The 18,638-nt window shown below is 39.8% G+C and overlaps 1 protein-coding gene across 3 annotated transcripts in view; it reads left to right on the top strand.

Annotated features, from left to right (window-relative positions):
• The window catches only part of LOC101845238 (neuronal acetylcholine receptor subunit alpha-10-like), a 326,112-nt gene that overhangs the window by 286,773 nt on the left and 20,701 nt on the right, over positions 1–18,638 (top strand). The window contains exon 8 of one of the 3 annotated variants that reach the window (XM_005098458.3): positions 8,278–8,364. The exons of 1 other annotated variant lie outside the window; for it this stretch is intronic. In XM_005098458.3, coding sequence (XP_005098515.1) covers positions 8,278–8,364 — 87 coding nt within the window. Of the gene's footprint in view, positions 1–8,126; positions 8,214–8,277; positions 8,365–18,638 lie in introns of all 3 variants that reach the window. One more of the 3 variants, XM_005098457.3, reaches the window with a different exon arrangement.

Here is an 18,638-nt window from a genome sequence, read left to right as displayed (position 1 = left end):
TATATATATATATACTACTCTGGATGGCGCTCACATGACCCTATGCAGTTGCAAGCACCGTAAAAACCTTACTAAAACTAAACAAAACTCTGGCACATTTTTAAGTATACACATTTTAAAGCTCAATTTAAAAAATCTTTGCAACTTTTTATTTTCAAATTTACACACTGACTACGTGATATACCTGTCGCTGGTGGGTCGTTTTCATATTTCTGAACTCGCGACTGGTTTTGTTACTTCGTGCGTGATTCAAGTTTTGTGTTTTTGAGAATTACTCCTGACACAGCAATGATTTGTTTGAAAAAGAAGTACACGTCAAAGCTTTATCATTTTTTGTACCAATTTGCCAGTGATAAAAACTTGTGTTGTCTACTTTTCATAACGCCACGCCTAAAAGAGAATGTGCTACATCAACTCGTTGAAATGATTTGCGGGGATGCCTCAGTATCCATTGCTGCTAGACATGTTAATTTAACAAGAAGAACTGTGTTCGCAACAATGGATCGAGAAAGAACGACAAGATCACAAAAGGATCGAACTCGTCGACTTGGGAGAAGAGAAACTACTCCAAGACAGGATCTTTGTACACGCCTGTCGCATCTACGGAATCCTTTCAAAATGGCTAGACAAACCCAGGATGAGTTGAACAACATGCGACCTGTCAACCCAATATAAAAAACGACTGTATTGAGACGGTTGAAAGAACTTGGACTCCGAGCAAGGTGCCCAGCTCCCCGCATACGATTGACGCCCTAGAGCATTAGAAACAGGCTTGATTAGGCAAGAATCCATTCACGTTGGTCTCGCCATGTATGGCATAACCACATGTTCTCCAACGAATCCAGAATTCTTTTGAAACGTCAAAATGGAAGAAAACGTGTATTCCGGAGAGTAAATGAGAGATTCGTTCCTCAATGCCTAAGTCAGTCCAGAGCTTTTGGTGGTAGAAATGTGATGACGTGGGGGATGAATTACAGCAGCTGGCAAGACCCCCACTTGTGGCTGTTCATGGCAATTTGACAGCACACCGGTACGTTGACGAAATTCTTCAACCATACTTCATTGCAGCCATTCAAAATATATATATATACTTTTTCATTTTTAACTTCACACCTCATATTATTACAGGCTTATCAAATCTGTCTTAAAATTTTAGATCAGACGGCGCATTTATTTTACAGCAAAGGAAACACGTTGAATGACGTAAAGTTTAAAATGTTTTTCGTCTTCAATGTTGAAACTGTTGTCAGGGAACTAAATGCAAAGTGGCAGCTTCAGTAACGTGTGATGACAACTGGCGTTGTTCCTATCTGCATGGACTGAATGAGTCGAGTTGTTGTCTTTTAACGGATGTTATTCCACTCTAGAAATAAAGGCTTGTTATAACTGAGCATGGGTCCGGGGCTGACGTGGTCTGGCACGAATAGCGCGATTTAAAATGTCCCGCAAGTTCTCATTTTAATTGAGATTTGGTGAATGCGCTGTCCATAGGTGTAAGACTAAGAGAGGAATATTGTTAGTTTTGAGAAATTGATTTCTCAAAGCAGCTTTATAAGCAGGTGCATTATCATACATGAATATTTATCCTAAGGTTTGATTTTGAAAGAAAAGTACTTTGGGCTCGAGAGCGTGGTTGATGTAGTTTTGAGCTGTTATGTTCCCACGAATAGACACAAGTGTGGTTTTGCCGGCATCGCTGATTCACTGCCTCCACCGAAATTATTTTTTGTCTGAAGCAAGATAGAACTGGAAAGTAACCTTAGTTTGTGTCTTCTGTATACTCTTCATGGCCCGTCCATCGTGCCGTTTCAGTCGAAATTAGGACTCATCTGAAAACATATACGTATTCCAAATACAATGCGGCTTTCTCACGCGATGCTGTGCCCAGTGACGGGGCTGCAGTTTTATGAGACAAACTAGGCCTCTAGCACGAAGGTTCCCCTCTTTCAAACGAAGGATAACAGTAATTATAAAGATCGGACGATCATTTCTATAGTCTGGACAACACCAAATTGACAACTTGTCGGCCTTATTACACTGAAACTAAGTGGCGAATTGATCTAATTTTTTGCATGTGCCTTTGAATTACAAAAGAAAAACCCCTAAAATATCTCGATTGTCGTGCTTTTGCGACAAATATAAAGAAGTGTTTTCTGTATATAATCATTAGTATTTAATTACAGTGTACGTGAGGAATTTTCATTAGAACAAGAACGGTAGTTGATTATTAGTTATGTTTTTGTTTTGTTTTTTCTTTCAATCTATTTGTTTAACTGACTACATGTGCCGCAAGACTGAGTTGTTTTCAGTCCAGCGGCTTGTGGTTGACAGTGGGTTTATTTAGACTGACTAATTGTGATATACACTGCGTAAAATTTCTTTCATATCTTCACAGTTTTTTAGATCGTTTGCGTTTCAATATGCTGTCACATTTCCATTAATCACCATGGCTTGATTACGGTACTTAATTTACAAACCTAAAAACAAGTTGCCTTAAAATTATTGAAGTACTGAGTTACTGTTGACATGTCAGATGATGATGATGATGAATTTGATATTTTATTATTATTATTATTATTATTATTATTATTATTATTACTATTATTATTATTTTATTTTTATTATTATTATCGTCATCATCATCATCATCTTCATCATCATCATTATTCAAAAATTTAAAAAATAATAATAATAATAATAATAAATAATATTTATAATAAGTAACAAATATAAAGACGCAAAATACTTCCAATAATACATGTTTTATATTCAGGTGGCTCGAAAATGTATGTGTAAGAGGGGGGGGGGGGGGCTCTGCCTATGGACCTGCATGGGGGTGAGGGGGGGGGGGTGCCCAGTGACATGCCTATTAGCGCTTCAAATTTAGCACTCTGTTGACCCACGGTTTTGGGTTTGACCAAACTGTATCCCCCCCCCCCCTTCCCTCCTGAAATTTCTGGCTTAGCCCCTGCAACGACACCCTGTATTGTTATGGTTTTAGTATTGTACCGTGCTTCCTATAAAAAGTGTGTGGTGTTGAGTTTAATGAGCAATTAGTTACTAATGATTATATAGACAGCACCTCTTTATAATTGTCGCACATGCACGAAAATCGAGATTTTTAAGGTCTTTCAGAATTCAGAAGCGCATGCAAAAAAATCAGAGAGATTAGCCACTTAGATATTCGGTGTAATGCGATCGACAAGTTGTCCATTTGTTTTTGGCGGGACCATAACTCTTTTTTTAGGATGAATGCGTTCTCATTCCGTTTTGTCTTTCTGCGTCCTACTCGCTAAGGTATGTACTTTTGGGAGCTTATCGAGGGTGTCAAAGAAAACTTGAGAAAATAATATCACAACTGAAAGAGTGGAGTTGGCCTACCATAGAAAACTGCATCTTCCCTCGACGCTTAACTGGCAACAGAGGATAAAAAAGTAAAAGTAATAGTAAAGTATCGTTACCATGTGATCTCGTGTCGCATACACAGTGTGGCTGTTCACGTTGAACCTCTTCGCGACATACGAAAGGGTGCCCACCTGAAGCTTTTCAATGACGGGATTTCACTCTGATTCACTTAGCCAAAGCATGGTGAATCGATCAAGAGAAACCACTTTTTGGTGTGGGGGAAAATTTGGAAGGAGTCCAACTTTATGTGTGTAGTTTTGTTTCCAAAGTTACCCACATATTTTTTAAGTATTCGACAAAACACCGAAACCCCGTGAATGACATCGTCAGATAAAACGATAGACCATTGCACTTAAGTGAGTACAATTCACAAACGACAATGAGCTTGCTTGACAAGTGTAAAAATTTCAAAGTAATTGGATAGGTGTTTTGTTTAGCTACACGCTCTTAAAAGGTGTGAAGTTAAAAATGTTAAAGAGTATATATAAATATATATGATGTGTGTATATACACACACACACATATATATATATTGTGTAAGAGCCAATTGCGTGGAAGCACAAAATTGAGTGACAAATGTGCTTGTGCCATCCGGTAATGCACCAAATCTGTTACTGCTTTCGTATCGAAAGTGCAAAGCGACGCTGCTTTGCAATGACGTCATACCAATTGTAGGTTGCATTTCTCCTTCTTTCCACACCATAGTTAGTAAGTAAACTGTTACCGAGAACATAAATGTATGGACACAAAATGAAACCCAATGGATTAAGTCTCTTCTGTTTCGTGTTTGTGACATGACTTACTTTATTCCAAACCCTCTTCCAGATTCAAAACACGTTAACTAATTAAACATGATCGAAAACCGTTAATGAAAAAGAAGTAAAATCAGAATTTACACTAAAATTCAACACCACCATAAATATAAGACAACCTCAGTGAACAAAGTCTCCGAACAAGACATAATTTAGTTTCGTTGAACATTTTGAACTTGGTAGGGGCCTAGTGGAAATCAACTTTTTGCATGATATGGATGTATCTCATCATTAGGCTTTGCATAGTCCATGGTCCTGTTTCTCTAGGCGTCTCTTTTTTGGTAAGCGTTTTACGGCGCTTGCAACTGCATAAAGTCATATTAGCGCACGGGACACATTTAACTTTTTCATATTGTAGGAAATTTTGAATTTTTCCCTGGTGGCGGCCGATTTTAGACCACCAAGAGATCTTTAACGTGCGCAACTTGCACACAGGCCCTTCGAGATTTTTCGCCCTTGTCCGTGAAGGGTAGGTGTAGATCTTTCCTACCAGAAGATCAGGGGTGTGGCTGAGAGACAGCAGTAAGAGGGAGCCTAGGAGTAGCAGTAGAAAGGCTACAGAAAGAGTCCGGAGCCCAGAGGAGGGGGCAAAGGAGGTGAGGGGGTGGGGGCAGAAAGAGGAGACGAAAGCAGAACATTGCTAGAGAGCAGGAAAGGGGGTGAAATGAAACAATTTTAGAGAAGAAAATTTTAAAGGTTGCTATACGGATTCGAACTCTGGACCTTTGAATGGGAGGCCAACACCTTAACCTCTAGACCACGAGACCCCCCCCCTCCCCCCTCCCCCCCCCCCTTTTCTCTGGCGTCGTTCCTGCAGGATGGAGAACGCTCTTCAACATTTCTTTTCTGAGATTCTGCTAGAGTTGTTTGGACTAAAACTTCATGGGAGTTTTCTTATTCTTCTGTGGGTGGTTGGCGGGTGCCCTGGAATGGTTTGTTCCTTCTTTCTTATCAAAAATCCATACCTCTCCTCCTTCTTTTCAAAGTATGTTACTCCCAGGTAATACCTCAAATGTTTCAGCACTTTTATAACTTATTTGTTTTGCAAGTGTCGTACATCCTCAATGTCGTCATGAAAGAATTGCTATTTACGTTAGCGAACAAAGCATTCTGAGCCAAAGTCAATGTCTGAACTTCAACTTCAGTGCTCAATTGTGCGTGGTCGTGCATTGCTATCCTCGGCAGTCTCAGGCTCGGTTTTGGCAAGGAAGTATTTTCTTTAAAAAAACTTGAAACTGGCAAAGGTGCCGCACGTGCATTTCATTCAGCCTCTTCGGGTATAGAAATTTGTCACAAAATTGGCAACATGACACGCAATTGGCTCCCTGCCACGGAATTGGCCCATAGCTGCGATATATATAATTTAAAAAACTTCATAGATCTATATGCCGTCCGAAAGAAACTTGAAAATATAATCACTCAATCATCATGTTAAAGCCTTGCACTACCCACTCATGCAGCATAAAAATTTAAAGCTAAAGAAGTACTGTTTTATCTGACACATTAATATTTTGTGTATGTTAAGAGACGCACGCGATATGGTCATTCAAAATTGACCTTCAAAAATCAGGCTTTTCAAAATTGTGCGAAATCAAAGAAACATAAAATTGTCTTCGCGCCTGTATTGAGGACCACCAACATTGATAGAGTGTACATACATTGCCCAATTAATGGAGAATTTTGTCTCTGCAATAAACAATATTTCATTACGATGGTTTCAAATAAAACGGAAAACAGGGCAGTCACAAATACCATGCAAAACTTGGGCTTAAAAATGTTTGATGTGCTCATTGTTATTATGCTTAGGAGTCACTGGTTTATGTGCAGAGAACGAACGCTTTGGGCATCGACTCTATTAAACTTTGGACATAGTTCCTGTCATTTCATCCCAAATGTCACAGAGAGTTGCAAAGCATGCATTGGGAGCAGAGCAAGGGTGGCTTGTGGGGCTGAAAAGTGGACGTACACAATTAAACTATCTCATGCTGAAGATAGTCAAGGGCATAGTAATAGTAAATGAGACGGTGTATAATTTCAGGATCTTTGGGTTGGTGAGGGGGGACCTCGTGCTTTTATTTTCATTCTTTTTACTTGTTGCTTTGATTTCTAGTGTACTAAATTTATTTGTTAGCTAAACATCAATTTCGTTCATCCTGTATTGGAACTAAACACTCAAGTAATAATTTTCACCACTCCACTACAAAACCATTCAAAGGCACAACTCGTAGAACTGTCACGTTAACCTCCCTCGGATTCACGGTCACAGAGTCACTTAAAATAGTGGCAAGACAGACAATGAACCAATCACAATTCACTTGAGCACCCCGCTGGATTGCTCCGGGGCTCACATAATATGGGCAAAGAATAGCGTATGGTCTATCGTGTTTATTTTTAGACTGCCTACTGTGGGCTATGTTTCAGCACTATTCGGCAGGAGCACATTTGAGACGTGCCGTCTTATTAATATTAACGTACTGCCAAACTCACTACGAGTGTCGTCATCGCTTGGGATATCCCAAGAGTGATTTATAGGTCAGATTACACTGTTGAATATCCTATTATGCTTAGCTAAAGCGCGTGGACTTTGGCATGGCACACTAGATGTTTTACGGTGCTATAGACACAGAAATGACAGTTATGGCGCCACTGAGGACCTTGGTTTGATATAATATTTGGCTAGTGTTTGTTTCTGGCTTCTTTTATTTTATTATTGTAGGTGTTTAATTTAATAGAACATTAAACAATTTTGGGCGGCACTGCACGACCGTGCTCTATGGACGAACCGTACCTGGAGCAAAGTCGCTTTTCTTGAGCTACTGTTTTATCGGGCTTCACATACCTGTAGGATTCACTTCGAGGTTATTAACTGGTGACCACTCCAACGTTGATATGATTTGGTTCTCCAACAATTGTTTAGTGGCACTGGTCCCGTGAGAAAGTGCTGTGTAGGGCATGGTGATGTCTACTTTAATGGTACCTTGACGAAAATAAGGGTAAGACATGATATTACAGCCCTTGCGCGTTGGTTGTAGTTCACTTAACCAAGCCATCCTGTGATTCTCACAAGGGCAGTTTTGTTCATTCCACCCCAGACCATACAAAACTATGGCAGTTTCGTAGCCTCTGTTCCTTACTGACAGATGGTTTGTCTAAAATCTCACTAACACAGTCCATGTTTTAAAAAGGGTACCTGCTCTACACGAAACCAACAGCTCCTAATCAAAAACAAAATTATAGTAATGAGCACATCTAATAGTAAGTCCATGTTTTGCGTGGTATTTGTGACTGTTGTGTTTTCCAATCTGTTTAAGAATATATCCAGAAGATGATGTTCATTGCAGAGATAATGAAATTCTCTTTTCATTTGATATTCAATACATTTTCCTTCCATTAATGGTGATACTCCTAATAATCGCGCAAATACTCTTTTGCGTTTCTTTGATTTCGCACAATTTTCCAGGCCTGAACTTTTTAGGTCAATTTTGGGTGACCAAATCTGGCGCATCTCTTAACATATATGAAATAATAATGTGGAAGATGATGCAGAATTTATTTAGCTTTAAATTGGTTTGCTGCATGAGTGGGTAGTGCAAGACTTTAACAAGATGATTGAGTGATTAGATTTTCAAGTTTCTTTTGGACGCCACTTTATAGTACATATGTGGATATTATGTATTATATCATTTTACTTTTGGTTTTCCACTTTTACAAGCAGTCCCTTTCGTCGTTTTACATGTAACATGAGGGTAGCCGTACCAACATAACTAGATCTAGCTTTTTTGCCTTACTTTTCCCTGATCGACGCAATCTGCGCGCAACCCAAGCAAACAAATAACACAGAAAAAAATAAGTAAGCCTAATACGGCCTGTGGTGGCTCTAAACTAGACTGTTTGACTTCTCTGACCCAGGTATGAACATTTTCTTGGCGTATTTCTTGCTCCTGCTAGTGTTAGCGGACACCACGCCAAAAGCAACAGCTAGGATACCTCTTATTGGTGAGTAGAGTGTTTTGCTTGCCAGTGAACATTGACAGTTTGTTCACTCTACCTTCTGTCTTAGGTATGAACATTTTCGTGGCATTTTTTGTGCTCCTACTTCTGTTAGCGGATTCTACGCCAAAGGCTGCGTCGACGATACCGCTTGTAGGTGAGTATTGATCAAGACAACGGTCCATGACTTCTAATGTATGTTGTATTCATGTAAAAATCAAAGTTGGTTCAATATAAAACAACTAACTGCCTGCGTGCCTTCCGCACGATAACCTTCAACGTTGGGTTTTGACCATCATGTTTTGCTTTTGCCCGCCCTTACAGTTATGACGAACTGACGACAACCTAGCTATTATTACGTCTTAGGAATAGTTCTATTGAATAGAAAATAGACTAAAGCAAATTCTACTTCGAGGAAATTTGTTTAACAATGGTATATATATAAAGACAAAAAACATTAATACATAAAACGTATGAATAATTGACAATACCACAAACATAGACTATCTGCACACCCCTACTGGTTACCACTGTGCAGCATCCTGTTTATGAGCTACGGTTATCGTGTCTTGCGCCAGGACACACCTATTGACCACTCACACCAACGCCCACCTCGCCAGGGCCCAGCAGCTGCTGACGTCATCGTTATGGGGGAGCAGAGATCAGGGAACTGCAACTACTATTTCACTATATTTCTTTGATGTAGTTTAACTAGGTGTAATCGCTTACAGTATCGAATAAGACATTTAGTTTCGATTTTCAATAATCAGAGCTCAGTCTAATCACCCTGAAGTTGAGATTTTTAAAAGATTTTTTCTTGAAATTCAAACCATTAGATTTCTACACAAAATTGTACAGATATTCACACCTCTTTCCCCTACTTTAGCCGAAATATACTAGCTCCGTCCGCCTGGTGCCTGCAAACTGAAAGCGGTTGAAGGATGCAAAATCACAACTATACTGCACCCGTCATTCCGTCGACTTCGGGCATTGACCTTATTTGATAAAATGGCGCTGTCTGGGAAACAACTATCAGCATTGCTGTTGTGTTTGTGAAAAAGGAGTAGGCACCAAGCAGTGTCGATTCATCCTATAAACAGATTAAGAGACAAATCGTCGCCCCAGTCAAAAACTGCTGTAAAGACCAAAATTCCAAGAAACTGGGAGCGGGGGTTGCAAAAATCGAAAGCTAGGAACACGGCGCACCTTGATTCTAACTATGAAACATGTGTGTTAAGTAGAAACAAAGTTAGAACATTCCTGCTCGCATTTTTGCTACATAGTGTTTGGCTAAATTCCTGTAAGGTAGCATACAGAAATTTGCTATACTGTTTTTGTGCTCCAAGAGACCTGTATGCGTCACATACAGAAGTCTTCCAAAACAACACCACCCTTCTGTGTTGAGTTGTATAGAACTTGTAGCGTGGATATACAGGGGTAACAGGAGATGAAACGAATAACAAGGAATGACTGTGAGTGTGACACAGACACCGAACGGTCTGACGCTGATGTCATAGAACTTGGACAAATGTAAAAAGTCGCTGAACCACACATCATTGCATCCTGCAAGCGATTCTGACATTGATGTAGACGACTATCTACCTCTTTCTACACTAGAAAAGGCAGCACGTACATCACGTTTCAAGGCCCCAGATCAGCACACTCCCTAGTCTTCCTCTTCCGCGACAGCTACATCAACGATCCAGGATGTAACTCAACACATCACAGACTGAGCAATGGAATCAACCCTTCTCAAACTGATTATGCCGCACCGACTTGTGGGGGCCCTCAAGATGACTCTTTCCAACCCAACTCAACCATTCCATTGACCCCACGAGCATCATCCGTCCTCTTCGAAGCGTCCTCAGAAAATGTCACCAAGAAAGTGTCAAGAAAGCGATCACGCCAGCCAGACCAGTGGAAACAAAATTAGAGAAAAAACACCCCAACAATGGTGAACAGACTTACATTTGGATGCACAAGAGAGATAAAGTATTTTTTCCAACGATCGGAAGTGGGGAGACATAAACCTCCCGACAACATGTCATTGTCTCATGCGTCAAAAAAGTCATTCCTACTCGTGTTTGCTCACAGAATGCGCGATCAAGACGGAAAGCTTCTCTGTACTACAGCCTATGCAGGTCTGATTGTGAACGACAAGCTGTATGTTGCAATTTTTTTCTAAACAAGATGTTGTCTACGATGCTTTGATGAAAATGACCGATGTGGGCCTCTTTTGACAATTGACAATCTTAATTTATTTTGTACTGATCAGAGAGGGTCACACATCAACCATGCCACAGTGGGGGAAGAAACAGCTCAGGGCATAAAGGCCAGGCGCGGTTCGTCCATAGAGCACGGTCGTGCAGTGCCGCCCAAAAATTTTTAATGTTCTATTACGAAAACAACCCACAAACATGAAATAAAAGAAGTCAGAAACAAATATTAGCCAAATATAATATCATAACAAGGTCCTCAGTGGCGCTGTAACTGTCATTTCTGTGTCAAAAGCGCCGTAAAACATCTACTATGCCATGCCAAAGTTCACGCGCTTTAACTAAACATAATAGAATATTTATCAGTGGTTACCTGGCCTATAAATCTCTCTTTGGGATAATCAAAGCGATGACGGCACGCGTAGCAAGTTTGGCGGTGCATTAATATTAACAAGACGGCACATCTCAAGGACCCAAAGTAACCTAAAGACGCACAGTAGAGTCTGAAATGAAGTCCTGGAATCATTCGTGGGGAACGCTGACCAAGATGGCCCAAAACAGACAGAGCTGGAGATCCTTTGTTGGTGCCCTAAACGCCAGATGGCGTAATGGGTAGTAAGTAAGTAATATCTCAAATGTGCACCCACGAAACATAGCCCACAATAGGAGGTCTAAAAATAAACGCGATAGCCTGTACACTATTCAATGCCAAAATTATGTGATCCCCGGAGCAATCAGGCGGAGTGCTCCAGTGAATTGTGATTGGTTCATTGTCTTGCCTCTATTTTAAGTGACTCTGTGACCGTGAACCTTAGGGAGGTGAACGTGACATACTTCAGTCACTGCCCTATGAGTTGTGCCTTTGATTCACTTTGAATTGTTTTGTAGTGGAGTGGTGAAAGTTATTACTCGAGTGTTCAGTTCCAATGTAGGATAAAGAACTTGATGTTTAGCTAACAAACAGATTTAGTTCTAGAAATCAAAGCGGGCGGTAAAAAGAATAAAAATAAAAGCATAAGGTCCTCCTTCACCAACCCAGAGATCCTACCATCCCATTTACCATGCCCTTGACTATCTTCAACCTGCTGTTGCTTAATTGTTCACACCCACTTTTTAGCCCCATGAGCCGCCCCTGATAAAGGCCCATATCAACAGTTTCCCGACAGTTCCGTCCCATTACTGTCGTAATCCAGTAGTACGATGTACCTAGAACGTGGTTTGAGCCTAAGTACAATGTGCATGCTGTATGAAGATTTACACAGAAGCAAAGGAAAGACATGTGCTTCATTTTCAAAGTATAAAGTGATTCTTGTGAAATAATTCAACGTTGGCTTTTTCACTCCAACAACCAATGCGTCCAATGCCTGACATTTGATGCTACTAAAAATCCAACATAAGAGCAGCAGAAGACTCAGGAAGACCACCTGCGTAGAAAACGTAAGGCAAGAGAATACAAGGCGTTGACAAAGCAACGAGCAGCAGACGAACCAACAACATTGGCTTCCCGCTTTGATTTACAAAAAGTGCTGTCTTGCCCACACGGTGAAGCTTCGGGCTATTACTTCAGCGAAAGCTTTCTGTTTATAACCTAACTTTCTGTGACCTGTGATCCCAAGACGTGCAGTGCTATATATGGCCCAGAACATGTGTCTTCATGCAGCTCAAATGAGATTGCCTCTAAAAAGTGTTTTCATTTTTTTTCTGACAGCTGCAAGGGCTAAAACCGGAACATGCACATCGAGGAGAAAGAGAACTCTGCCTAAAAACACTCCCTGTGTACAGAAAATGGAGCACGCCTCTTTAGAGGTTGGACACACTCAGAGCGAGAATTATTCTGAGCACTCTATGACCACTCCTGCTGCCAAACGAATTCCAGTATTCACAACAGTGGGCAACTGCCAGGGAAATTTCTGCAAACTATACTTTTTTTTTTTTTTTTTTTTACTTCAAAGCAGTTTCAAGAAGACTCAAAAATTCGGATTATGACGAAGGTAACGAGGAGATCAAATGGACCACGGCTATAACATTTGTTCAAAAATGAGAGCGACACCATGATCAACCGCTACGACGACAAAGAGTGCTTTTTGACCTAATGCGACGTAGACGGAAATCAGAAGAAACAGAGGAACAATTGTTGAATCTACCGGTGCTCAGTGAATCAGCTGGTTTTTCAGAAGACAAAAAGAGGGAACCTAATTTCAATGTATACCTCAAAGTTGATCCCAACTGCTCATTTCCCTCTGTACCAGAATCTCCCTGTTCTGTAATTGAAACATTAGTTATTGTCATCTCAACATTTCCAAAAAATAGCATTAGTTTGTTGTGACAGTGATCTAATTCTAAGTGCTACAATGTGTTGCAACTTATTTGAGCCAGATAAGTTTTTGATCTTTGCCTTGGCCTACTCTTTACTAGGCCATGGTTAGTTTCCTTGTTTTTATGAGACAAACAATAATTTTGCTTCTAATTTGACTTTTCTAAAAGCTACTCACAGGGCCTCATTTCATTGCGTTTATCAAACCTTATCCCACCTGTTCATCATTCGCTCTACCAGAATTTCCCTGTTTTGTTATTGTTCTTACTGGGCAGACCTAATAAACGAAGTTTCAACAATTATGGTAGATCTAGATCTAGTTAATTTGCTCGGTTCTCATTTATCATGTTATATTTTTCACTTGTTAGGTGTGAATGAGTACGCCCAACTGCTAGTGTATACGATTATTTAACTCATACCAGGCATGACTATTCCTAAAGAGCTTGATGTACTTTTTACTAGTCAAAATGTTAATGTTTCAACTAGAACCTGTAGTCTTTTTCTGGTGCATTTCTGATGTTTTTTCTACAAAGAATGACTTTGCAGGTTACCAATAAGTTGTGTGATAATCAGATTTACTCTCTGGAGTTTGATATTATTTTTCCCCAAGCTAAAATGTTTCATTTTTTAAGATAGTATAACCTTTTTCTTCAACGAATTTTTTTATTTATTTTTTTTTCTTTTCTTTTTTTTTGTTTTTTTGGGGGGGGTTATGGCTTTGGTCGTTTCGTGTAGAACGTATGACAATCAGATTGATTATGATGTTTGATCACTGTGAATAAGTATGGTTCTGCTTCTAGTCTACTAAAACCCTATATGCGCCATCTTTTCTCCAGTTTACAGGGTGATCCCAAAAAAACTTAACAACTTATTTTCTGAATATGTCTCTCAAAATTTGTTCTAGAATACTGTAATTTGGACCATACATATTTCATTCAAAAAGAATCTGTTTGATATAAAATCCATGAAGAAGAAACATGTTTTGAAAACGGAAACGGCTCAAAGAAAAAAGCAACCAAAAAACGCTAAATTCCCCAATGTTTAAAAAATCTTGAAAAGGAAGTCGTGAAAAGATTAGTTGATATTTTTCTTTATTTTCTCTTTGACATTAATTTTCCATCCCTGTGACACTTAAACAATATTTAATTTCTTTTACAGAGTTTTAAAAATGTAATGATTTCATTCTGAAATTCCTAGAAGCAGTGCTCCACATTCCCTTCTTTGGGCTCGACACATTTTTAACGCGTCGTTCGAAATGTTCAGTGGCGCCCTAACACAAAGACCTGCTAAACCATGAGTTTTTTAAGCCACATACAGTGTACATGTTCACTAAGAAGTGGCTTCTAGAGACAATAGAGTGGGGTGCCCAAAAGACAGCATTTTTGGAGTTAACATATCCCGAAGGGTGAAAATGGACTTTGCACTAAACCAAATGTCATTGAGGAAATGATCCCTCTTTACAAGACAATGGAGGAGTGATGAACACATTGCCATGCTCTGATCCATGTTATCTCGGCCTAGCGAAGATGAACATGATATAGTTGTAGGTTAAGATCTGCCATGAGAATGCAGACTGTTGATGTGTAGGAAAGTCCTAGCTGCAGACTGTCTACGCACAGACGTCGCATGGGACTCGGCTACTGAAATCTGCACTCTGGTGACGTTTAAAGGGCTGCACATGGTGCGTGTTCGACCTGAAGTGGCCATTTTTTAAAGAACTTTTTAGTTCTGATTCGCTATAGATCCAAACTGACGGAACTTCTCTACTGATGACACCAAAGGTCTTGAGTGCACCTGAGCATTCTCTCCATGCCGTGCGCAGAACTTACGAAATGTCAAGGATGGGGAGTTTGTGGAGAGGTAATGTTCAATACAAAAAGATCTCTGCTCTTTACTAAACGCAGCCATGATCTGAGCAAACAAACAAAATTTGGGAAAAATAATATCTGCAGACTTCTGTTGACTTGTTAGACTGCTGTAGCTTGCAATATGGCGCGATTGTTGCAACTTTTAGTGGTAGGCCCAATGCGAACTGGTGCGTCATGCTATGAAATTGGCAACAAGGTTGAAAATGGGTAGTTTTTTTAATGCACTATATAGAGCAAAACCATTCAATGGACTTATCTAAAATACATATCAGACAAATTCCTTTTGTCTTCCAAACGTTATGTTCAAATCTGAAGCGAAAAAATTTAATATGGAGGAAGATATTAACAAAAATAGTTGTAAAGTTTGTTTTCGATCACCCTGATTTCAATATCATTCTATTTCTTTGAAAGTGGTTGTTTTATGTTCATGTGTGACAGAAACGTGCGTGTGTTGTTTTCGTGAGTATTTTGTTAAAGTTTCAACCCAATAGACTTAAAACTGCAAAAATAGGAAAGCTTTTTACTTTTACTTCTCCTGTAAAATTTGGAAAATGTCGCTCACAGGAGTTTTTGACTGAGGCAACGAAATGTATTATATATCTACACCTTATGACGCAGTTTCAAAGAGAATGGATCCATCAACATTGACTATTTATTACACATCTACTCACCAGACTTGTTAATAATGAAAAAAAGTCGTAAATACTCTGAAAATCGCAAATCTCTTGCATCCAAGGATTTTCGGCTGTCTCCAGACAACGTCTGCCTGCTGGATTTGGTATAATCAGCTGGTCTGTCAACTGTTTGTTTCATTAGTAACCTCGGCACGCTCCATTTTGTCCGTCAGTTTGACTCAGTGGCGAAGCGTCTATATAATCAAATAATCACTGCTTCCCTTCCTAATTTTGAAACATTGTCGCTGTCAAATTCACCCATAAACGTAAACCTCATAAATTGAATGTAAAAAGACGTTCATAATCAACAATGAACAGTATGCCTAACGTTAAAAACGGTTTCACGGCCACAGAAATAGCCTGCTCACCCCTCTCGGGCCACTCCATTAGCAGTCGCAAGCTTTGATTAAGTAAGCTTAAAGTGAGGCTGGAAGAGTCTACCAATAGAGTTGAAGGGTACATGTGCATAGCAGTCAAAACTGTTTCATTGCCACATATACCCTGTTCACCCCTTTGGGGCCACAGTTATAAGCAATCCCAAGCCCTGATTATGTAAGCTAACAAAGACTGGTCGAGTCTACCTCACAAATGTGAGGGGAACTAACTCCTAATAATTTCTTGACTGCTGCAAATGCTTGGGGGGTTTTTCCTCGACTTTTTACCGTCCTATAATCAGATCGTGACCTCGATTACGACACCAGCTCCTGGCCACGAAAGGCTAGACAAAAACAGCCAAATGTGAAATTTAAAAAATGATAATTGTCATGTTCTACCAAAGAGTTAGACTCACAGGTAGATCTATAACATATAGATCTAGTACTGACATCTCTGCTTCTTTGCTTTGTGTTTGTGTATTCACATCTAAAGTTAAATTTAATTTTAGTTGGAATTGGTATTTAATAAGATACTTTTCCGATTATTTTGGCGGTTGAACATACAATATGAATTCTGGATTTGTTTTCATTCACAACTCAGAATCGCCGCCTCGAGTAAGATTCTTGTGTGATATCTACAGGCCATATCTGGTCCCGTTTCACTTTGATTACCCTGTCAAACAAGTCAGCCTTCGCCCCTGCAGTTTGTTGTCTTCAAACCGGGCTAGATCTAACTATATTTTCGGCCTTAAGATACAGTACAGTGTCCTGAGCTTTTGAAGAGTTTTCAGTCTAAAAATGTCCAGCTGCTGAAGCTGAGAAGCACCTCACTGTGACTATACTGTATACTGAAAAGTTTGATAGAACTCAACCACTCACACACAAGGGATAAGGCTGACGTGTTTGAAAGGGTAATCAAAGTGATGTGAAGAACCGAATGCAGGTGATCCCACATACGAACTTTCTCGCAATAGACACTAAATGAGCAATAACCTATTTTGTTCGATACCTTATCACTTCATTGGGAATGAAAACAAGTTGTGAACTCAATGTTATGTACACCTGCGAAAATAATAGAGAAAACATCACATTTAATTTGGATTCCCACTTTCAGGAAAAGCTGCGTTAGGCATGATGGTCTCCATTAAACTCTAGAAAGGTGAATACACCAACAGAAGGCTAACAAAGTACTAACATTATTTTATTTTGATTGATCTCAATGAAGAGAAAACCATGTCTTTCGACCAAGTTCCCAAATTGTACACTATACAGTGACGGTGCAGGGTATGAAAGCTTTGACGTCAGGGTGCATGTTCCAATTACTGTTTATCTAGCATCTGCGTTTGTCGCGGCCGCGACCCGCGAATCGCGGCCGCGAATTTTGATAACTTTTGGCCCGGGAATCGCGCCGCGATTTTTGACAACTTTTGGCCCGCGAATCGCGGCCGCGATTTTTGCATTTTTCGAAACAAAAATAAACCCCCAAAAAACACCGCTCGGGAAAAAAAATCGAAAAACAAACCCCGGGGAATAAAAGTCGAGAAACTAAAAATGAAAACATACAACAACCCCAAATATAAAGAAACAGAACCTCATTAACCTTACTTTTAGAAAGAAAAACTAGAAAGTTTAGTTTCACTGCCTCTGCACTTCATCTCTTTCTCACTTGTTGACACCACGTTGATTTGTTATTTTCAATAAAAATTTCATGTGAAGAATAAGTACATTACAAACTAGCCCTATAATTTATGTATAGCTGTTTCCCTTTAATTTTGTCCCTCTTTATTGTGTTTTAATTTTCCTTGTTATTGTTCTGATGTGTTCTTTTTTCAGTTGTTGATGTTGGTTGTTTTGTTTTTGTTTTTTGGGGGGTTCATTTTTTTTGGGGGGGGGGGGGAGGGGGGTTAGTAAGTGTTTTACGGTGCTCGCAACTACATAAGGTCATATGAGCGCGCATGACACGTTAAACTTTTCCAGTTTTAGGAAATTTTGAATCTTACCTGGGTGGCGGCGGAAACCTACTGTTATCGATTTTAGACCACCAAGGGATCTTTAACATGAGCAACTTGCACACGGGACCTCCGTGAGTTTTTGCCCTTTTCCGAGAAGGCTAGGTGTAGATCTTTCCTACCAGAAGATCAGGGGTGTGGCTGAAAGACAGCAGTAAGAATGAGCCAAGGAGTAGCAGTAGAAAAGCTGCAGAAAGAGTCAGGAGTCCAGAGGAGGAGGCAAAGGAGGTGAGGGGTGGGGACAGGAAGAGGAGACGAAAGCAGACGACAGAACATTGTTAGAGAGCAGGAAAGGAGGTGAAAGGAGACAATTCTAGAGAAGAAAATGTTTTCGGTCGCTACCCGGATTCGAACCCGGGACCTTTGAATGAGAGGTGAAGACCTTAACCTCTAGGCCACAAGAGCCCGCGTTTTTTAAAATGTTTATAGCGTATGTTTTTGTAGTTGTATATGTGCTGTTCTAATTTTGATTTCATTCTATTTTGAAAACTTTATTTTTCAATTTTGATTTCATTCTATTTTGAAACTTCTATTTTTCACGTTTGCATCCTGTGTGGTTACAAATGATATTCTGGTTGCATAAAACAGAGCACAAGAAATTCTGGTGCTTTAGATGAAGTTACCCCTATCAACATATTGCTATATACGTCGTCACAAAGAGTTGAAAGCTTGAAAATTAATGACAACTTTTTTGGCAACTTTTGCCATTTTTGTGGCAACTTTTGGCAACTTTTTGGACAAAAAAAATGGCCACAAACGCAGATGCTAGGTTTAGGTACCGCTAGAAATGCATAATAATATATTCAATGACGTTGTGGGAAAAACTTGATAATGCACCAAAAAAAGCAAAGAAAACACTGAAAACGTTGACCACTCAGATTTTGGTTGTTCTTCAGATAACACAAACGGTGACATGTTTCAGAATAATAACGATGACCTCCTCCTCCTCCTCCTCCTCCTCCTCCTCCTCCTCCTC

This window comes from Aplysia californica, unplaced genomic scaffold (assembly GCF_000002075.1).
Source record: "Aplysia californica isolate F4 #8 unplaced genomic scaffold, AplCal3.0 scaffold00183, whole genome shotgun sequence".
In the NCBI taxonomy this organism is placed as follows: Eukaryota; Metazoa; Mollusca; class Gastropoda; order Aplysiida; family Aplysiidae; genus Aplysia; species Aplysia californica.
This window is presented reverse-complemented; position numbering and strand designations above follow the sequence as displayed.